The sequence below is a fragment of the Alternaria alternata genome (assembly GCF_001642055.1).
Source record: "Alternaria alternata strain SRC1lrK2f unplaced genomic scaffold CC77scaffold_9, whole genome shotgun sequence".
Taxonomy (NCBI): Eukaryota; Fungi; Ascomycota; class Dothideomycetes; order Pleosporales; family Pleosporaceae; genus Alternaria; species Alternaria alternata.
The window spans coordinates 1,099,565-1,121,683 of record NW_017306198.1 but is presented as its reverse complement, the minus strand read 5'-3'; the positions used below and the strand labels follow the sequence as shown (position 1 = coordinate 1,121,683).

The 22,119-nt window shown below is 51.6% G+C and overlaps 11 protein-coding genes across 11 annotated transcripts; 4 read left to right on the top strand and 7 right to left on the bottom strand.

Moving 5' to 3' along the window:
• CC77DRAFT_872038 (galactose oxidase) lies at positions 1-2,298 on the bottom strand. The gene is made up of 3 exons (XM_018533501.1): positions 1,082-2,298; positions 838-1,032; positions 1-777 (listed from the first exon to the last, which is right to left on the bottom strand). Exons 1-3 carry the CDS (start codon positions 2,149-2,151, stop codon positions 69-71), a joined length of 1,974 nt encoding a protein of 657 aa, XP_018386812.1. The 5' UTR covers positions 2,152-2,298; the 3' UTR covers positions 1-68.
• Positions 2,299-2,532: 234 nt separating this feature from the next.
• Positions 2,533-4,781, bottom strand: CC77DRAFT_871735 (hypothetical protein). Its single transcript, XM_018533499.1, has 2 exons — positions 3,696-4,781; positions 2,533-3,640 (listed from the first exon to the last, which is right to left on the bottom strand). Exons 1-2 carry the CDS (start codon positions 4,547-4,549, stop codon positions 2,914-2,916), a joined length of 1,581 nt encoding a protein of 526 aa, XP_018386811.1. The 5' UTR covers positions 4,550-4,781; the 3' UTR covers positions 2,533-2,913.
• A 233-nt stretch (positions 4,782-5,014) lies between these two features.
• On the bottom strand, positions 5,015-6,667 carry CC77DRAFT_1030973 (MFS general substrate transporter; the record flags this gene model as incomplete). Its single annotated transcript, XM_018526625.1, has 3 exons — positions 5,015-5,589; positions 5,649-6,077; positions 6,127-6,667. 3 exons carry the CDS (start codon positions 6,665-6,667, stop codon positions 5,015-5,017), a joined length of 1,545 nt encoding a protein of 514 aa, XP_018386810.1.
• Positions 6,668-7,112: 445 nt separating this feature from the next.
• CC77DRAFT_872009 (hypothetical protein) lies at positions 7,113-8,551 on the bottom strand. Its single transcript, XM_018533500.1, has one exon. It carries the CDS (start codon positions 8,055-8,057, stop codon positions 7,464-7,466), a length of 594 nt encoding a protein of 197 aa, XP_018386809.1. The 5' UTR covers positions 8,058-8,551; the 3' UTR covers positions 7,113-7,463.
• CC77DRAFT_1020180 (alpha/beta-hydrolase) lies at positions 8,232-11,120 on the bottom strand. Its single transcript, XM_018524994.1, has 6 exons — positions 10,564-11,120; positions 10,458-10,513; positions 10,275-10,396; positions 10,116-10,226; positions 9,098-10,057; positions 8,232-9,035 (listed from the first exon to the last, which is right to left on the bottom strand). The coding sequence occupies exons 1-6, from the start codon at positions 10,702-10,704 to the stop codon at positions 8,425-8,427; spliced, it is 2,001 nt and encodes a 666-aa protein (XP_018386808.1). The 5' UTR covers positions 10,705-11,120; the 3' UTR covers positions 8,232-8,424.
• Positions 11,121-11,210: 90 nt separating this feature from the next.
• CC77DRAFT_1020178 (histone-fold-containing protein) lies at positions 11,211-12,635 on the bottom strand. Its single transcript, XM_018524993.1, has 3 exons — positions 12,143-12,635; positions 11,946-12,076; positions 11,211-11,892 (listed from the first exon to the last, which is right to left on the bottom strand). Exons 1-3 carry the CDS (start codon positions 12,234-12,236, stop codon positions 11,677-11,679), a joined length of 441 nt encoding a protein of 146 aa, XP_018386807.1. The 5' UTR covers positions 12,237-12,635; the 3' UTR covers positions 11,211-11,676.
• Positions 12,636-12,689: 54 nt separating this feature from the next.
• On the top strand, positions 12,690-13,632 carry CC77DRAFT_1020176 (Der1-like protein). Its single transcript, XM_018524992.1, has 3 exons — positions 12,690-12,972; positions 13,024-13,409; positions 13,454-13,632. Exons 1-3 carry the CDS (start codon positions 12,769-12,771, stop codon positions 13,539-13,541), a joined length of 678 nt encoding a protein of 225 aa, XP_018386806.1. The 5' UTR covers positions 12,690-12,768; the 3' UTR covers positions 13,542-13,632.
• A 224-nt stretch (positions 13,633-13,856) lies between these two features.
• CC77DRAFT_1020175 (S1/P1 nuclease) lies at positions 13,857-15,236 on the top strand. Its single transcript, XM_018524991.1, has one exon. It carries the CDS (start codon positions 14,147-14,149, stop codon positions 15,137-15,139), a length of 993 nt encoding a protein of 330 aa, XP_018386805.1. The 5' UTR covers positions 13,857-14,146; the 3' UTR covers positions 15,140-15,236.
• On the top strand, positions 15,230-17,165 carry CC77DRAFT_871707 (hypothetical protein). Its single transcript, XM_018533497.1, has one exon. It carries the CDS (start codon positions 15,274-15,276, stop codon positions 16,855-16,857), a length of 1,584 nt encoding a protein of 527 aa, XP_018386804.1. The 5' UTR covers positions 15,230-15,273; the 3' UTR covers positions 16,858-17,165.
• Positions 17,166-17,345: 180 nt separating this feature from the next.
• CC77DRAFT_1020173 (MFS general substrate transporter) lies at positions 17,346-18,825 on the bottom strand. The gene is made up of 2 exons (XM_018524990.1): positions 18,397-18,825; positions 17,346-18,336 (listed from the first exon to the last, which is right to left on the bottom strand). The coding sequence occupies exons 1-2, from the start codon at positions 18,817-18,819 to the stop codon at positions 17,473-17,475; spliced, it is 1,287 nt and encodes a 428-aa protein (XP_018386803.1). The 5' UTR covers positions 18,820-18,825; the 3' UTR covers positions 17,346-17,472.
• A 256-nt stretch (positions 18,826-19,081) lies between these two features.
• On the top strand, positions 19,082-21,536 carry CC77DRAFT_871709 (amidase). The gene is made up of 6 exons (XM_018533498.1): positions 19,082-19,648; positions 19,702-19,974; positions 20,031-20,172; positions 20,225-20,958; positions 21,017-21,107; positions 21,171-21,536. Exons 1-6 carry the CDS (start codon positions 19,343-19,345, stop codon positions 21,287-21,289), a joined length of 1,665 nt encoding a protein of 554 aa, XP_018386802.1. The 5' UTR covers positions 19,082-19,342; the 3' UTR covers positions 21,290-21,536.
• Positions 21,537-22,119: the final 583 nt, after the last annotated feature.

Here is a 22,119-nt window from a genome sequence, read left to right as displayed (position 1 = left end):
TAGGGACTCTACAAGTAGGGTAAAAAAAAAACACTTTAAATCTATATGTCTAATGTAGACTTCTAGCTCTACACTACTAGCTTAATAGTCTTGCCTACGCTAGGTGTGCCGCTAGAGTCGATCGCAAACAACAACCAAAACCCTGGTAATGCTACCCCCGGATCGCTTGGAACAGTCACAGTATAACTAGTGCCACTTCCCGTAGATGTTAATGGGATCCTTCTCTGATCTGTGTTGACTGTGTGAGTTGCTGTGCCGAACCTGACCAGCGAGAACCTCGTCACAACTCCCGTCGTTGTGATGCTTAAGGTTGCACCTATTCTAACGCTAGACGCTACGGTACTTATGACAGGGCGAACACGTCTTGTTCCATCAGTGTTCAGAAGGTAAGGTGGTAAGAAGATTTCGGCGTCGAAGTGGTTACTTTCTGGTACCCCACCGTACTGTGTGCATGGACCACACAAACCACCACCGCCGGTGAAAATCGTTGCATCTGGAAGAAGAATCGCAACCGAGTGGTATGTTCGCGGAATCTGCATGGGGTTGAGCTGTGTCCATCTCCCAGTTGCGGGATCCCAGAGTTCAGGCGTAAGCTGCGCCGTATCGTCCCTAAACGGTTGGAGTCGCGATTGTCCGCCCGTAACAAAAACGGTGCCATCGGGCAATACCACACTATTGGCGAAACCACGCGCATACATCATAGGCTGTGTCTTCGTAACAGTCGGATTTGTCTTGGGTGTACTAATGGTGACAACATACGCATTCGTTCGTCCGTCACTAAGCGGGGTCGCCGTTAGCATGCACATGGCCCACGGTCTTCAGCATTGATTTCCATACCTGTTCTCATAGTCTGCAGCCCCTCCTGCCGTGAGTATCTTTCCGGCTGTGGCGTCAAACATAACAGCGTTCCCATTCATAGCGTGCCCATCGTCCAAACGGTTTCCAGCACCTGTGGTGCTACCAGCTCCAACAGTGTCGTACCAGTTCATTGCGATAGAAGGCCCAGCTTGAAAGACTGATTGGTTTTTCCAGCTAGATTTTGTCATTTTGACGAACGATACCAAGCATGCGCACCACTTACCCGAAAAGCCAGGCATGATTGTCTGAACGCCATACGCCACCACGATCGGCCGTAAGCATGGGACTGACAAGAGCGTTCTGCAACAGGGTCCATGCATTCGAAGTGGGGTTGTATATTTCTCCATTCTTGCCACCAGTTCCTCCGCTCCAAGAGCCGCCAATGTTGAAAATGCGTCCATCCGAGCACGTAGTAGTGGATTGATATCCCCTAGCTATACGCATGTTACTTCCTGGATTCCATGCTCCTTCTAATGGGTCATAGACACTGGTCTTCGCCGCGTCGCTGCCACCCGTGACAATGACCCGACCGTTGAAGTCCATTGAGATGCCGGGGCAAAACATGTCGTGTTGTGTGTTCGATACTTCCAATTGCGTGGACTCGCCTGTAGCAGGATCGTAGATTCCCGTTTGAGTGAAACCTCTTTGGCCACCGAAGTTGTCTTTCGCGAACGCCGACCACATCAGCACTTTCCCGTTTGGAAGCAATGCCGCAGCTGCCGGTATGAGCGGAAAATTCACGGTCTTTTCCCACAAGCCCTTGCCTGCTGCTGGTGGGGCGTATGTTGTGTCTTCAAAGATGTTGATTTCAGCGATGGCCGTCCACTGATTGACGTTGTTCTGCGCTTCGGATGTTGCAGTAATTCTTATATACCGCGCTGGTCTTGGGACAAAGAAGGTTTTCTTCGTGGATGCATCGTTGTTGTATGTACCAACAGCGGCGATCTGCCAGCTTGTGTTGTCGGAACTGACTTCAATCTTGTGACCTCCAATTCTGCCGTTCGCGTTGTCACTCGGACGCGGTTGCAGGCTGACTGCGTTCACATTATATGACGATTTCATGTCGACAATTATCCAGTTAGGCAGAGGGTCAACAGGGGCGGGCTCATACTTGGAGTGCCAGAAGCTTGTTCCATTCCCATCGAGCGCTCGATAAGGCTCATTACCAGCCTGGAAACTGTCCGACGTGGCGGTCCATCCGGAGCGGCTGATAGCAATAGAGGCAGAATCGACAAGACCAACGAAGATTGCGGATGCGATGAGAATCGCTGATATAGAGAACGTGAATCCCATATTGAACCAGCGTAGACGAGTTTAGCTTATCTGATGCTGATGTGAGTCTTGTGATGGGAAGGCCTCTCAACTTATAGCTCTCGACGAAGTCCCAAGCGCTGGTCAGCTTACGCGACGCCCTAAGCCCATCAGCATCGCGTGTTTCGCATTGGTTCTTCACCCGGCTTTGCAAGCACGGTGTGACACACATCCAACGACAACAAATCCAGTGGTTCCAGTGCAAAGCCTGTCCATAACACACTCATGTCTAAACATAGACATATGGTAGCCATCGCCAAGTTACGACGGCACCGAACTAGGGCAATGGTGGAATATGAAATATTTGTTCTCGTAAAGAACGCCATGTGGCGATGAGAGTCTCGCAGCCTACCTTAGCGATAGGTATAGCACTGCTTGCTCCAGGTTGGTTGTATACTCTGGCTGTGGGATATATTAGCGTGCATACTAGCTGCATAACGAGAGCCTGGCAGCACGCGCTCCAAGACCGGACCGGGTATTCGGACTCCGCTGTTACTATGGGACGCAACTGGTTAATCTAAACTACTATAGTCCTCAGCAGGCGTAGTGTCCAATATTGGATGCATGCAGAACTATCTCGGCTATGTATAGAGGGTGGGTCGAAGTTCGGTTCGTATCGCTGACCGGGAACCTGCATGAACGCCGCCAACTCTCCAATGAGCTTCTAGACCCACGAATCCGTACGCTAGTCATGCGTGATAACATATCACGGCCATGTCTTCAACCACTAAGATTCTGTCCCGTCTAGTCCACAGTTTCAATAGATTCTGGGATATGGTCCGCCAAATGGGTGAGATCTGGCATATCGTCGTCACCCTCAGGCTTATCGCTATCGGTGTCATTGTTCCACTCCTCCTCCTCCTCTTCATCCTGGTCTTCTTCACTAGCGGCTGTGTCTAGGCTTCCTTTATACCATGACTCTGCCAAGTTAGATCTATGCTCTTGAATCTGACAGTACGTATACGAATCAATTCCAAGGTCCGTTGCTAGCTCCCACCAGATCTTGTCAACTTCGCTGGAGAAATACGAGGCTGGTGCACCAACTTCGTCTCGACAAGTCAAGGTGATCTCTTTGAGAACCGGAGGCGGCTTGGCGTCGTCAGTATCCGCCGACACGAAGCCTGCCACCCAATTCTCAACTTCTTCGCTAGGATAATAGATCTCTAGTGTCTCTAGCTTGGGTGGCAAATCCTTTGGTCGGCAGGATTTGCTCTCCCAAGGCATGGATCCGACAGCAAAGAGGAATGCTTGCGGAAGGACGAGATGTCTCAAGACGTCGAAGTGCTTAAGTGAATCCTTCGGACTTGTTATCATATCGAGCAGCCACTCGAGCTCTGAGTCATCATCGGTTATTTCAAGCGTGATAGCAAGCGTCTCTAAGGTGCTTTTCATGCTATTCAATTGATCCATGAAGTAGCCTCCTTCAAGCTGCGTATTCAAGTCATCACCAATGTGGTAGCCGTCATTGATACTGCAAGAGTGAGAGCTTAGCATGTTTACCGCAAAAGGCAAATGTGTGGTCTTACAGTAGTATCTTGAGGCTTCGAAGCTGAACGCAACCGAGTGCGTCGAAAAGATCACCAAGTTGTATTTCGGCCTTTTCGATGAGGAGACGATCAGCAAAATGTACCGATACAGTCAAAGCTAGGTCCTCAAGGTTCTCGGCACCCTCCAGACATCCAGGTCCGTTGAGACGCAGAATGGTGCCAATGGAAATCGTTTTCAGGTCCAAGCTTGTCAGGCTAGCAAAATTGATCCCGGACTTGAACAGATGTGTATCACTAGTAGTGAGATGACGAAGAGTACCCCATCCGTTGACGATGCTGTCAGGGGCGGACATGCCCCCAAAAAGCCCCGATATGCACTCGCTTGATGGCGGACCTCGATGATGATCCTTGACCCAGAACTCGAGGTGTGTGAGGTTTGGAAGGAGTAAAAGTAAAATCCCAGCAAACCCTGACTCAATCGAGTTTTGAATCGTTTTATGCCAGGGATGCTTCTTGTAGCCTAGTTCTTCCAGCCTTGCTAAACTTCGCGTGCGCAACGGCGCAAGGCTAAATCCTTGCTCTTCACAGATCTTTGCGACACTCTTGCGTACAGTTCTGATGCGTAAGCTTTTCACTTGGGTTGCAAGATCAGGGCGATCGAAGAGCGTACGAAGGAGCCTCAGAAGAGGGTTTATCTTGGAGTGACAGCCACAGGAGATCGATAGCTTCGCTACAGTATGCAGAACCTCCTGCCCAGCCGCACGGAACTTGCGAGACGTGAGACATAGACTTTTGAGAGACCTGGGTGCGGCCGAGTCGGGAAGATGAGTCGCGATCTGCAGTAGCAGCTCCTCCGGTAGCTTATGGATCGGTGCGTCGAATGGAAGCGCCATTATGGGACCAGAAGAGCACTTGGAGTACTGCGTGAGATGAACGCGAGGCCGGTTGTGGTGAGTACTTTGTTCCAACCTGTTGCGCAGATATTTCGGAAAGTCGTATGTAACAAAACGCGCTTCTTGTGAGTTGCAGGGCAGAGGCAAACACTGTTGTATACTCTGTCAGCTAGGGAAATTGGCTCCGCAACTAACTCGAGCGCAAATTTCACCGAAAGAAGTCGGAACTGCTAAGCTTTTATGAGTTGGGCTACTAAATGTGGCGCTGGTGTCTTAGACTGGTGATGAACGGCTGACATGATGCTTGCGAATGAGGACGAGAGTGGTGGCGGGGATAATCTCACATGATGACGTAATCACATGCTCATCCATGGAAGGGGTGCAGACACAGGCTACAAACTTGACAACTCTCAGTGTTTCTCTGGTAGGTACGACCAGTCGCCTTCTCCTATGGGTAGAACGCAATTACACGTCCCTTGCTCGCGCTTTCCCCTCCCTCAGTTGCATCTTGAGCAGGAACAACAAACTTGTCACCACACCCATGCCGCTCAGTCCGACACTAACGTACATGGCACCTCGATAGCCGCTCAGTTTGTCTGAGACCGTCGCTCCGCCATTGTTGACATGCACCTCCACTGTGCCCGCAATGCCAACCCCGATACTGATACTGTAGTTCACGATGGTGTTGACTAAGCTCGCCGCCATACCTTGGTGTTTCTTAGCAACAGCGTTACTCATAATCAGTGTGCCAGCAGGAAAGCTCATGTCCATGCCCCATGGAATGATAAGCGTGGTGACGAATGTCTGCGCCCAATACACTTGGCCGATTGGCAGTGTAGCGACGAGGATACTACCTGTCAAGAAAGCAAGCATACTGATGAGCATAACCCATCCTGGACCGATACGTGAGATGACATGGCCGGTGGTAACGGCGGCGATGAAGCCTGAAATTGCGACAGGACAGAGATGAGCCATCGTCAGGAGAGGAGAGTCGCCTCGCAGCTGTTGGAGAAATTGGATGAAGTAATAGACCCAGATACCTGCATTCGCTGTCAATAAGATTTTCCCCTACACGTACTTTGGTAAGGTCGTTACTTACCGAATGCAGCCCAGCCGCATGCTATGCAGGTCAACACGAATGAGACATCCGTGCTAAGAACGTCGAACGGGATGAGGGGCTTCTTGGCAACTTTGATCTCTATCCAAAAGAAGACCGGAAACAAAAGAATGCCGATTATTAGCAACACGTAGATGTACGGGTGCTCCCATCCAAAGCCTGGTGCTTGGTTCCAGGCAAAGTTGAATAATATCATGGCGGTGATACCCACGCTTGCGCCGAGGAGGTCAAGCTCGCGAATTCGCTCTCTATGGGAGAGACTGCGAACATCCGCATCAAGAGGCACCGAGGGAAGAATGAAGATTGACAAAGAGGCAAGGCAGAAGAGCGCAATGCCAAACGTCCAAAAGGTCCACGGCCACCACAAAAGCGACCATAACCCAGCGAATGTCCCGCCGACTACAGCACCACCTACAAAACGTTAGAAAGCATACCAAGGAATCGATCAAAGAATACTTGCCGGGTGCGCATGCTCCAAACAGCGAGAAAACCATATCCTTCCTCCTTCCCTCATTGTATGTTGCGCCTAAGAGGCCGAGTGCATTAGGCAGCAATATTGCTGGCCCGATGCCACCCAACACACGTGAGAAGATGAACAGCACTTGGCCGCCATTCCCGTCAACGTACACACTGCATCCAGCCACTATGTTCCAGATAGCGAACCAAACAAAGCCCACGATCAGCATGTTCTTGTATCCGAACAGATCTCCACATCGACCGGACAAAAGGATGAAAGTGCCAACCGTTAGTGAATAGCCTGCTATCAGCCAGGACAAGATGCCAGGGTCGGTGATGCCAAGATCAGGTCCGATGATGTGCAGGATATTCAAGGTACCGAGGAGACCTGCTTGAGTGACGAATTGAGCAGAACAAAGCAGGCCGACGAAGAGAATCTCGCGCATTGGAGACATGGTCTCTGCAATAGACTTGGTTTTCGCTAATTCCAGGTCCTGGTGCTGCTTAGAAGCGTGCGCAGAGGCGTGAGAGCTGTGGCGATCCATGTCTTCGTGGGAATCACTGTAGTCGAGGTCGCTATCTGGAGGAGAAGAAAGTTTCTCGACCGTTGGGTCGGGTGATAATCTGGTCTCGTCCATTCTTAGACGCTTCGAGGACACGACAAAGCAAGGATTTCGTCGGATGTGATCTTGCAAATGTCTTTGAGTCGTAAGGGACGGCTCGGAGGTATTAAGTCGTGTCCTTGGAAGCTGAGCGATGATGAAAGACTTTCAATTTTCGCGCCTGAGTTGTTTTGGCTGCACGTTCCGAGATGGAACCGCGATGGCGACAGTGCTGATCGACTACCGACGTGTTTGGACGCGGGTGCAGAAAATGTCCGTGTGAAAATCAATATCGTTTTCCAAAGAAGAGGGAGATCTGCCTACAAGATACATAGCGACGCGCTTTACGAGCTAGCTTGTCGCCTAACGTACTCGACATTTGCATGCTGATAGTTCAGGTTGTAAAGCTTTACGTGAGCGCGGAATTGCGTCGTTAGAGCGAAGAAAAGCGGGTCTGCCGAACCTCGGCCGCTGTCAAAGGCACCATCTCATGATATTAAGGTGCGCAAAAACGGTTTCTTCGGGCAAAAGAAAAGCGGGTTTCGGTTTCGCATGCAAGAGTCTAGATCCGCCAACAAAGCTTTCGCAGTTTGCGATGCTATGTAAGCCTTGACATAAGCGTTCGCCGTGAACATGCGAAAACCGTCACACCAAGTTGTCGCGAAAACCCCCCACACCCAGCGCCCCAAGGGTAATCCTCTCGCTGTATCTGCCACGGTGACCAGAGCAAGTTCCCCAACTACTGTTGTTTCCTGTCCTCGTAAACCCGCACTCCCAAGAGTTTCCATACAGCCCAGCTGTGACCACCCACCCAAATTGGCCCGCCTCGCCAAAGCGGCAATACGTCATCCGTTCCACGCCTCCTCTGAGCGACAGGCTTCTCCCACTCTCCGTGCTGGAACCGTGCGACATCGTCGCTGCTTACAGCATGTGTTCTCGCATTTGCAGCCATCGTCCAGAACCCTATCACATGGCCCTGGTCGATCTTGTGTTTTAGCCAGCCTTTGCCCTCATTCTCTTCCGGGCTACTATCAAGAAGTGATAAAAGCTCGGTGCAGGTATATTCGGCTTTGCCTTTTGGTAACGTTGCAGAGCTCAATTGAGTGCGGTGAGCTGAAGTTGGAATATTGTCCACGACGATGGGAGACCAGAGGAAAGGAACTGGCGCATACATAAGCCTTAGTGACAGGCTCAGCAAGACTGCGACAGGAAAATCAAGACCGATCGATACGCCTGCACGGAGAGCTGATCCGAAAGTGAGCCTTGGTGGAGATGTAGGCGTCGAGAAGTAGATCAAGTGTCTTTGAAACGCGGTATAGGTAGAGCGAGACATGGTTGCCAATTCTCTTTCTTTTTATGGGGAGTACGCAACGAGTTGAAGACGTTGAGCGGACACGTCCATTCTCTGAAAAAGCATTCATGGTGTAATATTGGACAGTCATGACGTCACGCGAAGCTACTGCATCAGAAGACAACACGATACATGAAAGAGGTAGGTTCTCAGCTAGCTCGGTTCAAGTCGTTGTTTCATCAACGTCTAGGACAATTGCGAAAGAACTTATAGCTGCGGAACCTATTTGTGAAGCGACAAGATGAGGATTCTGTTCACTGCTTAGGCATCCGTTCGCCGAATACACATTGCAAGCCTTCGACATCAATCTTACTCGCGCACGCAGGGTATGAGTCCCCTTTCGCGTTTTCTATAGCATTATCAAGCCTCCTACAGCTGCGGCAATGATCGTACTACCCAAAAAACTCGTGGAAAGACCTCCAGACGCAGCTGCGGTATAAGTAGGCATAGGGAAGCCAGTTGCCGAGGGTGCAGTCCCATTACCGGAGGTTCCGTTGCCTACTAGGTCTGGGAACAGGTAGCTGGTGTTGGCGTCTACAACAATCCAGTTCCGCACCAAAGCCGTTCCGTTCATGACTGACTCCCACTGCTCCGCTGTGCATTGTCCGGGATCAAGAACGTAACACTGCGTGCCTTCGTCGACGATTGGTTCATTGGTTATGTTGTACACGTCGCTTGGCCCTTCGGTTGCGTAGTCAGGATTTTCGGTTGTGGAAACATTTCCGGTGCTGATGTCGCGGTTGAAGAGTGCACGTGTAAAGATCCTGTACGCAGTCTCGGGTTGGTAGGCTGGTACCTCGTGGCCAGCTTCGTACACGCGTGTGAAGGACAGATTTCCGTACTGACGCACTTGACCTCCAATATAGGTGTCGTTGACAATGACAGGCGCATACCCTGCATCCGCAAACGAGGTGGCGTTGTCGTAAGGGATGGCGAGGGAGAGCAGTTCACCGCCATACCCTGTGTTCATTATGCAAACTCAGTACGTGTCTCACATCAAAGTCTTACTGGGTGCTACTCACAGTTGCAGGCGTAGTCTCGGTCGCCGTACACCAGCGTTACCTTGATGCCTTCTTCGAGAAGGTATGCCAAGTCTTCCTTCCAGCCTGGACGTGGGTAGTCGCCAATGCCGCGGAATGCCCGCGATACCGCAGAGTTTGACTGAGTCCAGTTCAAGGGCACGCCTAGCCCCTGCTGCACATGAGGCTGATTGAGCCAGCCCTGATACCATGGAGGTGGGAATGTTGCCGCGCCAGGAGCAGAGATGTCGTAGTAATTGAGGTCGGTGTCGAAGTACGGATCGCGAATCGTCTCGGAACAGAATGTCTCTGCAGCCTCGCATACTTCGTTGACGGTCTCGTTGAACCCTTGGTTGGTGGGGTCGTAGGCAACACTAAGGTTGCGACACTCTTCAATTTGGTCAAGACATCCTCCTTCACGGTACAGATTGTCAAGCACTTCTTCGTAACGCGACTCATTGACGGCCTTTATACCGTATGTGTTGTTGTACTGCATGGTCGGGTAAGCTGGCCACTGCACGTAGCGATCAATGCAGCCGTTGATGATAAGTAGAGTATCGAGATGGAGAAGATGAGTCTGACCAGCTTCGCTCCACGTTCCATTCTCTATTTTCTCGTTCTGCTCCTGGAAATAGGCCGCAAAAGCAGGTCCGTATCGACCTCCGTACGACTCAGTTGCGATCGAGATTCTGTCATCATTCGGCTTGTGTTCAGGAAATTCTTGAAACCAGACTTGGGCGAAGTTCCAGAGAGCTCGTGCAGAGTTCTCCGTGCCACGGGTGGTGAGATTGTAGTTCTCACTGGGATAGGTGCCAACGTAGAAGCTGTTGTTTTGTGAGGGGATAGGACCGTTCTCAAAATCTACCACTTCGAGATCGCCGGTGTCTAGATTAGTGGTGATATTCACCAAACTGTCGTAGCTCATGCCTACTTGGACGGGTTGATCGAGGTAAAGCATGTTAACTGTACTCTTCAGCTTTTGTTCTTTACAGATCAGATCTTGTAATCTGGCTGATCTTACCCTCATTATTCCAAGACCACTCGTTGAGGTAAGTACTATTAGAGTCGGCGCCAATAAAGCAAGGTCCGTTTTCACGCAACAGTCCGACGAAAGAACTGGAGCCCGGTCCACCTCGAAGCTGTTAGCGAATACTGTAAGAATCCCTTGTAGGCCACCTACCGTTCATCCAAATGGAAAGAGGCGCATTGGCAGGGTCTTTCCTGGATTCGAAAAACCAAAAATAGGTATTGATCTCATATGTCTGGTTCTCAACACCTAGATCGGCCAGTGCTCCAGCCGGGCTGCAAGTTGGTGTACGAGATCAGTATATATCTCATATGCAGTCCGTGCAAAGACACTTACAGATGGACATAACCGGAGAAGCTTCGGACGCCGTCAGTGGTTTCGCAAAGTTCGGTCTGGGGACAATCAGTGAACAATGGAAGTAATCTACAAGGATTTGACCTGCCTCCTTGTACGAGATTCTGACTCCTTCATCAAGCTGCGATTCCAGAATGGTCAATCCTTCTGGCTTTGGAGGGAATTGGGCGTTGACAACCCCGCTCAAAAGGCCGATTGCGCCGAGCAACGGGAGTCCAAATGCGCCCATTATGATTATAGTCAAAGTGCAGAGAGGTTTTCCTCCCCACTTCCTGGTACGTATAGTTTTTGGAGGGTACGTAGCCCAACTTTATACTAGGTCGCACCACTCTGCGTACTTGATTCCAGCTGCATATCAACTGGGTACCAGCTTGCATGAGCTTACATATCAGGTATTGAGCTTCCTGGTTGAGCTATAGCGCGTGTATTGTTGCAGCAGCGCGGGATTGAGGCAGCCCATTCATGACGTCGAATTACCTTTAGCGAAGTGAGATGGGCGGGGAAGAATGCGTAGCCAAGACTGCCAAGGAGGCTTTTCGTCACTTGTTTATTCGGCATCGTCTTGGTTGATGGGTTACCGGCTGAGTGGGGTAATGGGATCGTTGCTAGGATGCGCATAAGGAAGGTGGTGAGGCTTGCGGCGATAAGATAGCCAAAGTTTCGAGCAAGGAGAGCAAGACGGGAAGCGTCATTGGATTCGTTTGCAAAGTTACACGGCTCAAATCTATCACACCATTTGTATGCAGCAACTAACATCAAGGCCAAGATCCAGTCATGGCGTAAGCAGCTCAAGCAATGCCGGCGCATTGCCAATGCCACTAGAGCTTATGAGCGTGGCATATCGCATGATGCAAGATCTTTTCCCACTTCAATGCAGAGGTTTGAGCTCTGTTGGCGTCTTCCTGCCTGACGCGGTTTTTGGTGTTCAGATTTACCGATGGATTTGTATACAAGATATATGGTAGCAATCCGACAATTGGTGCCGACGCTAGGATGGGAGCAATGAGAGCAAAAACGTTCAATAATACAGGCCTCCTTCAGGTTCCCGAGGCGCCATGGAACGCCAGTCGCAATTGTAACCTCGACAACACCCCAGCGAATATGCAGATAAAGTTTGAATCGCGAAAGCAACGGTCCAATTTCCAAAATGGTTCCAGTTCAACGAAACATTGGGTATCGATCAAAATGCACCTCTCCTGACCTAGACAGGCGCACCCCAAGCTGCGCGCAGACGGCGAGCGAGCTGTATGTCTTTCTGTTGTATGGTGACGCGCTTGGCGTGGATAGCGCAAAGGTTTGCGTCGTGGAAGAGGTTCACGAGGAAGGCTTCTGTGGCTTCCTGGAGGGCTACAATGGCTTGACTCTGCCACCTATTGGGGCCGTCCTCGGTTGTGACTGTCTGTGCGATCTCGCGGACCTGGAGAGATGTTAGTTGGGTGTCTCGGCGCCGTACTGGTGATGGGTACTTGCGAGGCGCTGAAAGGGGAGTTTTAACAAGAGCAGGTCGGTCGACTTTTGGTAGCGCTTGATCTCACGGAGAGCGACGGTGCCGGGCTTGTAGCGCTTCTTCGCGCGGTCTGGAGCAGGTCCTGCTTGTCCAACTGGGCGCATGTCAGCTCGGCTGCGCAGACTCGTCAGTCAGTCAGTCAGTCAGGCGCAGAACGTACGTCGCTTGCCCGAGTCCCTCCTGCTTCCAACACTCGATCTTCCGCCCCGCGACGGCCGCGCCTTGTTGCGCCTTGTTGGAGATTTGGGTGACATGGCTGGAGTGGGATATGGATGGATGCGTCGAGGGAATGCCCGCGGTGGGAGACGTCAGGGCGCGTTCACGTCGTGAAAAGTCGCGAACCCCAAAGCGCGACGAGGATGGAATGGGACGGGTCGTCGAGTCTTGCGCGCTGTGTCTGCTTCAGGAATAGCGATGAGGATGGAGTGAAGCACGGGCGCACTGCTCGTCTTCGCGTTGATGCAGTTGACGCGACCCGGGCGAGGGGCTGGGCATTGTGGCTGGTCCGCATTCACCGACCGAGGGAAGGAGCTTGGACCCTGTCGAATGTTCGGCGGGACGAGGAAGGCACAATCGCGTGCTGATTGGACTAGCGCCTTGGCAGGCTATCGGACAAGTTACGTAGCCACATGGGGTCGGTCCATCTGTCACTCGGAGTCTCGGAAAGTGAATGCGTCTGCGCAGCGACGACACCTGTCCCTTCGCTTTATATCTGGCTGCAGGTGCTGGAACCTGCTTGCTCCTCTTGTCTTTCCACATTCCATATCATCCCTACCACAACCCGCCATGGCCAACGTCTTGCAAGGAGGGGACGGCATGATGGGAGGAGGGGCCGGAGGCTTTCCGCTCGAGCAATGGTTTTATGAGATGCCTGTGTGCACGCGCTGGTGGATGACGGCGGCGCTGAGTGCAAGTGTGCTGGTGCAATGCCACATCATCTCGCCCTTCCAGCTGTTCTACAGTGTGCGCACTGTCTTCTTCAAGAGCCAGGTCAGTTCATCGCCGTGTCTACCCATCGCTGCTCGTACTCATGTCCAATAGTACTGGAGACTACTCACAACCTTCTTCTACTTCGGCCCCCTCAGTCTCGACCTCCTCTACCACATCTTCTTCCTCCAGCGATACGCGCGACTACTCGAGGAATCGTCTGGCCGCTCGACGGCACATTTCGCATGGCTCCTCACTTTCGCTTCCACCCTCCTCCTCTGTATTGCGCCCATCTTCTCCATGGCCTTCCTCGGCTCCGCTCTGTCCAGCACGCTCATCTACATCTGGAGCAGAAAGAACCCCGACACAATGCTTAGTTTCCTTGGACTTTTGGTCTTCAAGGCGCCGTACTTGCCCTGGGTGCTGTTGGCCTTTTCGCTCATCATGCACGGGACGGTACCCAAGGACGAGATGTGCGGCATTGTTGTCGGCCATAGTACGTCACCCTCCCTTGCGCTCTAGTATGTCGACTAATCATTCTCAGTATGGTACTACCTGAACGACATCTACCCGCCGCTCCACCACAACCACAGCCCTCTATACCCACCCGCTTGGTGGATTCGTCTGTTTGAGGGGCCTCCCGCTCCTGCGGAAGAGCCTGTTGAAGATGCGGCACCGTTGGACACGGACGTGAACAGGAACGGTGAGAACAACCCAGGGGAGGCTGCTCAATAAGCACCACCGTGAACACGTGCATTTATATCTGGCGTTTGGCGAATACTCATGGTTTTGAGATACCCTAGCTATCGTTGGTGCATTGGTAGTCTGCGTTAGTTTTGTAAATACATGCACTAGACATTGACGAGACTGCTTACCTTGCCCATACTCTCTCTTGATGCTTATCTCCGTTGTGTCATTACTGTCGTCCAATCAGAACCCACAACGTGCTCTTGTCGAGAGGCTCAAGTTGAAGATATCCACCCAGCTCCTGCCTGTCTGAGCGTAGAACCTTCCTAACTGGGCTAGTATCTCCGCAGACCTGCATATCATCGCTCATCCAACACCGCAGCCATGGAACGGGCATGGCCGATACCGCCGGGACCATTGGTTGATACAAATTGCCATCGCGAGTTGCTTATAACAGCGCATTCCCTTCAATGTGAATGTTGCCAAGCTTCCTTCCTGTCCTTCACTACAACAAGTCCCATCACAGGCCAGTCAAGACCAAGGTCGTAACATGGCGCCACCCAAGACACTTCTGCCTCTCCTCGCGGCTGTCCCCTATGCTTCAGCTTGGGGATCGCTTGGCCACACCGCGGTCGCATACATGGCGCAAAACCTCGTCTCTCACAAGACGGCCAAGTTTGCCCAGACTCTCTTGAACGATACCTCGTCCGCATACCTAGCCAACGTAGCAACCTGGGCCGACAGCTACCGCTATGAGGCTGGAGGACAGTTCAGTTCCGTCTATCACTACATTGATGCTCTCGACAACCCGCCTGAAAGCTGCAACATCGACTTCGAGCGAGACTGTCCCGAAGAAGGCTGCATTGTTTCTGCTATTGCCAACTACTCCAGCCGCGCTTTCCAGAAGTCGGTCGGCATCGTCGAGCAGCAGAAGGCACTCAAATGGGTCGTTCACTTCGTTGGTGACATTCACCAGCCCCTACATGTAGAGAACATCGCCGTGGGTGGCAACCTCATCAACGTCACCTTCAACGGCGCGCGCACAAATCTCCACTCCATCTGGGACACAGCGATTCCGCAAAAGGCATACGGCAACTTCTCTCAGGCCAATGCACTGGCTCTGGCCAACAATCTCACCGCGGAAGTAAAGCATGGCAAGTTCAAGAAAGAGAGCAAGACGTGGCTCAAGGGCTTGAAGGCGAAAGATGCAGTAAGCAGCTCCATGACCTGGGCGCGCGACTCCAACAAATTCGTTTGCTCTACTGTCATACCCGATGGTCCTGATGCAGTTTTCGCGCAAGAGCTATCCGGAGCGTACTGGGATACGGCAATTCCAGTCGTCACCAAGCAACTTGCAAAGGCAGGATACAGGCTTGCTGCTTGGCTCGATGCGCTTGTTGAGCTCAATGAGAAGAAGGGTCATGGACAGTGGACACGGGAAGAGAAAAGGACTGTAAAACTACAGCCATGGCAGGAAGAAGCGAGACAGGCCCGACGTGACTTTGGGCCCGACTGTGGATGCGGTGAAGAGCATGCGCACTGAGGGATTTGATAAGGTTGTGTGTTGGAACTGTATAGTTGAAGCATGTAGAGTAAATGGCGAGATATTGCGACGATGACAATGAGACATTTTGATTCTGATAGCCATGGGTTTTCAATAGGGTAGTTGTACAATGCATGTTGCTCAACCTCGATCCGACAGGACCTCAGGGCTGGCACGTGGCCCGGTTACTCAGCAACCGCCGCCGGTGTTTCGGACTCTTCCCGCGTGCCGTTCACATTTCACCGTTCACTGAACATGTATCCACTGCGATCCACCGGCAAGTGTCTGCGATGGGCAGGCCACCAGCGAGGCGAGCATGCGACAGATGCCATATCGTAAAAGAGAAATGTAGGCGCATCCCTGGCCGGGACGCGTGCGAACGATGCCTCCGACTCCAGAACTCATGTCAGACCCTGCGACCAGTAGGGACAGCCGGCCGCAAACCTCGGTACCAGCGCAATGAAGAGAGTACACAGCGTCAGCTACACACGGCTCGGAGCGATAGCAGCCTTTCTATCGCTGCTTCATCACCACAATGCCCAGCCTCGGCCGCCAGCCTGGCTATGCCGGATTGGGACTTAGCATCCCTGCCCAGGACTCCGTCTTCACTCGCGGACTTGACCGAGCGGGAAATGCATCTTGTCAAGGGCGTCTCCCAAGGAAGAACGCGCATCGACCAGTTCTTGGTTGCTTCAAGCTTTCGCATCACCCATCACAAAGCTTTTGCGCAACAACTCCACGATGCTACTGTGTGGGTTCAGGACTCGTTGTTGGCCACTGCAGCTCTTTTGGCTTGCGAGTACGAGCCTGGTTCCGACCATGAGGATCGCATCATCGGCCACAGGCGCGCAGCTTCTGCAATCTCCACCTTGCGGTCTATAAAGGCTGTCGATCTCGGCGACCTTCCTACCATTCTGATGCTTTCGGTAAGCGCAATCACCTTTGCGCTACATATCTCTGGACAAGCGTTAGAGATATGTCGACATAGTCTCAACCTCATCAAGCCCGTATACGAATCATCAACGGAGCTTACTCCGGATTGCCTTGCCTTCGTAATTTGTCTCGTCCAAGCCGAGACCGAAGAGTGCATCCTGCGGGGCGAGGTACCAACTCTACGATTCACGGCTCGAGGGCTCGATGACGTTGTGGATCGGTACTTGGGCATTTCGTCGCCCATGCTACCGTACCTCTACGACGTCTGTACAATTACCAGTACGCTACGTCATGACAAGCACGTTGATATTTCTACAATCATGCAAGCTTTAGACGCGATCGAAATGGCTGTTGAGGCGTGGGAGCCAAAAATGCCTGAAGCTCATATCACTCGCTTCTTGCAAGAGGAGGTGGCCAGTATACTGGCTCAAGCCAGATTATATCGTTGGTCTGTGTTACTCATTGCACACCGACTGCGACATCCATATGGTTCGGCTGTAGAAAAAGGGACGGTCATATCTAATGCAATCCTGGAAGAGCTGCGTCTGACACTCCAGTCCACCGGGCGCTCAGTGCCAGGCGCCACTGTCCCATACATGTTCGCTTGCTTCGAGTTGGTCGATCCCGCTAAAAGAGAATTGGCACTCAAAAAAACTGATGCTGTTGTCGAGTTTTCGAAAGCGTGGCGGACCAAGATCAAGAAACAGTTGACAGCATTTTGGTTGATCAAGGATAACACGGATCGAATTCATTGGAGCGACATGGTGTCATGGTTTCCTCAATAACAGATCTGGCGATGGAGACTATCACATACAAGCGTTGTTTGGCTTCGTATGCCTCGGCTGAATGCGCCTTGCCATGCTTCAATGCCTTTCTGGATCTGGGCGTTGTGAGAACTATCATTTATCAACTCGGCTTGACCTCCTCGAGCAACCATCGACTTTATTCAAGTGTTCGATGAGCTGGCTGTCGCATCGCCATTCGCTTGTACCTTTTCGCCGTCGCAATCCTAATTTTCTTGCCCCAGACTAGCAAGGGGATAGGAAGCAGCAGAATCGCAAAGCAAAAGGCCGCTGTAATAATACACACGTTTTGCAGCCCCATGTCCTTTGTCCAGGGCGTGACTGCGAAAAGAATGACGACGGCAAATAAGTTACGGACAAAGACGATGCCTATCATGACGTCTCCGAGAATCTGAGCATCTGGTCGTTAGCAAATGTGGTGCACTCAAGAAGCGTAACGCTTCCGACTCACCTCTTGATAGCAGTCTGTCACATACGCCAGAGCGATGCCGCTGGCCAGAACGAAGGTGAAGCCGAACAAGCCGAATCCCACGGCTAACACCATCCAATGCACGCCCTGACGGTTGGTTAGTATGCGGCATTGTTTATCGCAAGCTCTCAACATACTCTCACCAACGCCAATCCGAACATTAAAATTCCAGCTGGAAGCAGCAGTGCCGAAGCAAGAGCAAGCCATAGTCGCATTTCCGGTTCGTATACTCCTCGATTTCGTCTCGCAAACCACATAATCGATCTGTCGTTCAAATAGCCGCCGGCGAAAAATCCTAGGAACGAGCCAGTAAAAGGAGCAATGTTCATGAGTCCTACTCCAGATGGCCCGAAGTTGTACGGCGGTTGCAGCAGGTACACTGCCTGCAGCGAAGACATTAGTGCCAAGCACGCCAGTACCGTGCCATACGTGAGAGCGGCGTAACCAACTGCTGGAAAGGTGGTCAACACTATGACTGGCTGGTAGAAGTGGTGGCCGATCGGTTGATTGGAAGAAGTAAAGAGGGCCAAGCGCTGGCGATATGTTTTCCGTGGCAAGGTTGTGTCAATTCGAGATTGCACTCGCTCCATGCTACTGTGTTTGGTGTCCCCTTTGACATCTGCAACTTTCTGCGATTCCGAATCGACGTGCAAGGTTTCTGGTCCACTTGAGCTAGAAGGACCATGGTGTACACTGCGGCCGTTAAGGACGGGTACATACTTTGACTCTTCGAAGAAAAGCAACACGAGCGCGAGGTTCAACGACAGGAAGATTGTGCACCACCACCAAATCCACCTCCAACCCTGGGACTCCACTATGAAGCCAGACGCCACCGGGCCAAGGGATGCACCTACAGATGTGAAGACGAGGTACCACGCGTTCATGGTTCCATGTTGGTGCACAAAGTACAGATCGGCAATGGTGATCTGGACAACAGCCTCACTGATGGCACCCCCAAGTCCAGCAAGGAAGTTGCTACCCATCCAGTCACCGTACGTCCTAGTCTTGGCCTGCCAAATTACTGAACTCAATTGCAGCGCTGAGCTGATCAGATAAAGTGGCCGTCGCCCAAACTTGTGTACAAACGGCATGAAGATCATACAGCCGACTGCAAGTCCAGCACAACTCATAGCAGCTCCGTTGTTCAGCTGATCCACGGAGAAGTGCAGTTCGCGCATGAGAGAACCCCAGGATGTTGAGCCTGTTTGCAGCTGTACGAAGGTCCAAAGCACGAAAAAACCGACTAGACCAAAATTGATGGCTTTTCGCAGTCGACTCCAATTCAGCGGATCATCTGGATCAGAGCTAGGCACAGGGTGGAGGATGACATCTGATGCCGGTGTTGTCACTGGAAGTGGGTTGTCAGTGTGCCGTCTTATCGGCGACAAGCGGAACGTCTTACTGTCCTCCAGCCGTATGGTACCAGGCGCCCAGAAGTTTTCATCTTCCTCTCTAGGAGAATTCGTGTCGGTCATCGTTGCTGAAAGATGTTGGTTACGATAGATTCACTGCGAGAGAATATCGACTACAGGCATAGAGCTTGCAGGACGATTACCATCCTTATCATTTGCCAGAACTTCTTGCATATATATATATCATATTCAGTCCTCAGGCGGGTTTATTCCGTTCTGTTGCCGTCCGCGCATCCCAATCCTCGACCCCGGAATGCAGGTTTCCGCTAGTGAACGGGCCTAATCGAACGAATTGTGTAGCGAACAACCCCCCGGCTTGGCGTTGGCGGCTGTGGGGTAGTGGCACGCTAACGAATGCCGCTCAGACATGATACGAATGTACGTACTGACCATCAAGATAACAACACCTTATCACGTTACCAGGCAGACGGAATTATGATGCCACCTCCATGGCCCTCGGTTAGATTCCACGGCAACCGAGGGTACTACTCATATACATAATCAGGGGGGTGCCGATGCACACTGTCATATCATCACTCGTGCCTAAGTGCAACTTACAGCCTCAGATTCTATTACTCACTTTGATATGGCTATCACTGCATGGGAAAGCAGAGTTGCTGCTAAACAACAAGCCTGCCGCGACAAGATACCAAAAGAATGGGTTCTCCCAGCATCCATCACGAATCTGCTTCAAGCACCGCTTTCGGACCATCCAAACCGGGTGAACGAGATGGACATCCCCCGAAAATCGGGCATCATGAGCGAGAAAGAGCTGAATATAACCGAGAAATTCACTGTTGAGGAGTTGTTGCAACAGCTAAGAAAGGGTGTTCTATCGTCACTAGAAGTCACGATAGCTTTTTCCAAAAGAGCGGCTATGGCACAGCAGCTGGTCCGTTGCGCCCCTCTCGATGTATTTACAGGTTCGCTAACATAGTCTCCAAGCTTTCTTGCCTTACCGAAACGTACTTTCCAGAAGCACAGGACCGAGCACGCTTCCTCGATGGTGAAAGAGCTGCTGGCCGCATCGTAGGGCCCCTTCATGGTTTACCGATAAGCGTCAAAGACGGTTTTCAGATTGCGGGAACAGCGGCAACCATCGGATTTGTCTCTTTCCTAGACCACGAGTTATCTGAGAAGAACTCGCCGCTGGTGGATATGCTGCTGGAGCTGGGCGCAGTCATATATGTCAAGACTAATATCCCGCAGACACTTATGGCAAGTTATATCTTTTCCGTCGATCTTGAGAAGGATCACGATCTAACATTGCATAGACGGCTGACTCACATAACAACATCTTCGGACGCACATTGAATCCCCATAACACTGCTTTGACGGCAGGAGGATCTAGTGGAGGAGAAGGTGCACTCGTTGCATTCCGAGGATCGCTACTTGGTATTGGAACGGATATCGCAGGTTAGTGAATGTCTTTGGGTCTGTGGCAATGACGACCACTGATAAGTTCCAGGCTCTATCCGTATACCGTCCCTCTGCTGTGGCACATATGGCTTCAAGCCTTCTACTGAACGTATCCCATACGGTGGCCAGCCTTCTCCAGTCCGAGATGGCTTGACCTTCTTTGAACCTTCTGCTGGACCGATAGCAAACGACATCCAGGCATTGAACCTCCTATGTCGGTCAGTTCTATCCATGAGACCAGCCATGTACGACGCCACTACTCTAGATGTTCCCTGGAGAGACTTGGAAGTACCGCCGAGCGTGCCGAAACTAAGGTTTGGTCTTTTGACCGAAGACCCAGCGTTTCCGTTACATCCACCGGTTAAAAGAGCACTGGCTCAAGCTGTAAGTGCTCTGGAAGCCAAGGGTCATCAGGTTGTTCCAATATCGCCGTCGCGCGCACAAGTCTCCAATGCGCTAGCGCTCGCGTTTGCTTATTTTGGGCTCGACGATCCCCCAGCACATATAGCCGCTAGTGGTGAGCCGCTAGTACCATCAGTCATTCAAGCTATGCAAGCGTTTGGTGCCTTCAAATGTGATTTTCTGGCTGACTGCGAGGGTCTGCAAGGCATTCCGAGGTTGGCAGCGCTCAATGTGAAGAGGCAGTCAATCGCGGATGAGTGGAGGAAAGTTTGGAGGGATGAGAGACTGGACGCGGTAATCGGACCGTCGGCGCAGAATACTGCAGTTGCGCATGATACATACGGGTTGCCACCGTATACGTTGCTACTAAACGTATTGGATGTAAGTCAAGGTCAAGCATCAGTAGACGTCAGAAAAGCATTACTGACACCTTGTGCAGTATCCCGCCTGTGTCCTGCCGTTTGGCAGAGCGTCGAGCGCTCTGGATCCCGAGCCTCTGATCATTGGAGCTGGTCAAGTAGGTCCAAGCTGTAAGTTGCCGTCTTCTAGCTCGACACGGTATTGAGATGCAAGCTAATATGCCCGGCGCACAGACGAGCCCGAGCTCGTACACGGCGCACCAACCTCAATCCAGGTCTTCACGAATAAGATGCGCGATGAGGAATGCCTACGGATGGCCACCATCGTAGATGAGTGCTTGAGGGCTGTGTAGACTGGATGATGTATAGCATCTGATTGGAGGAACACAAGCATAAGACATTCGTTCCCGTTCCTCCCGCATACTTTGAAGATTATTTGGCATACTAGACCTGCTTTCGCACTAATTCTTTCTGCTTTCTCATGGTGATCGAGCTGTGTTGCGTTTTCTGAGGGGTAGTTGCAGTCCGCCTGGTTGATTGAGTCATCAGCTAGCGTCTTCCACATTGTCCAACACCGAAAGCTGCCGCTGCCTATATTTGACGAGACTATCATGGAGTACTTTGACTATGCTCACCTGAAAACCGCGCCGTTAAACAATCTTTCTACTTGACTTACTCAGGTGATATCGCAGTAGTTCTTTTGGGGGCGCTGTGCAATAACGCTGGCATGCACCTCAACCCATCCATGAATATGCCTCACACGACTGGCTCCATGGGAACAGAGCGCACTCGGCGGTCTAAAAGACACTGCATTACTTCTAGTTCAAGCAAGCCTTATCGAAGCAAACTTATAGCTAAGTGTGAGTGGGGTGCAATCCAATATGAGAGCTGATAGAGATTATGCAAAGTAGATTGAGACGAAGCTAGCCGGAGCTTTCAAGTCGCTCGCCGTCTCTCAATACTCCTAGTTACACGAGCTCTCGGTGACTTACAAAAGATGTTTCTACTTGTTGTTCAAGACAGACCTTACACCAGCAGCAGCTACGACTTGTAAGAGGAGGTAGCCAACGGCCAAGTTTGTATTCACAAACCAATAACGAGAGCTGGATGCCAAAACCCCGCATGTCACTCCCATCATGAACCACCTCTATGGGAGCATTTTCGCCTATCCTTCACTACTATG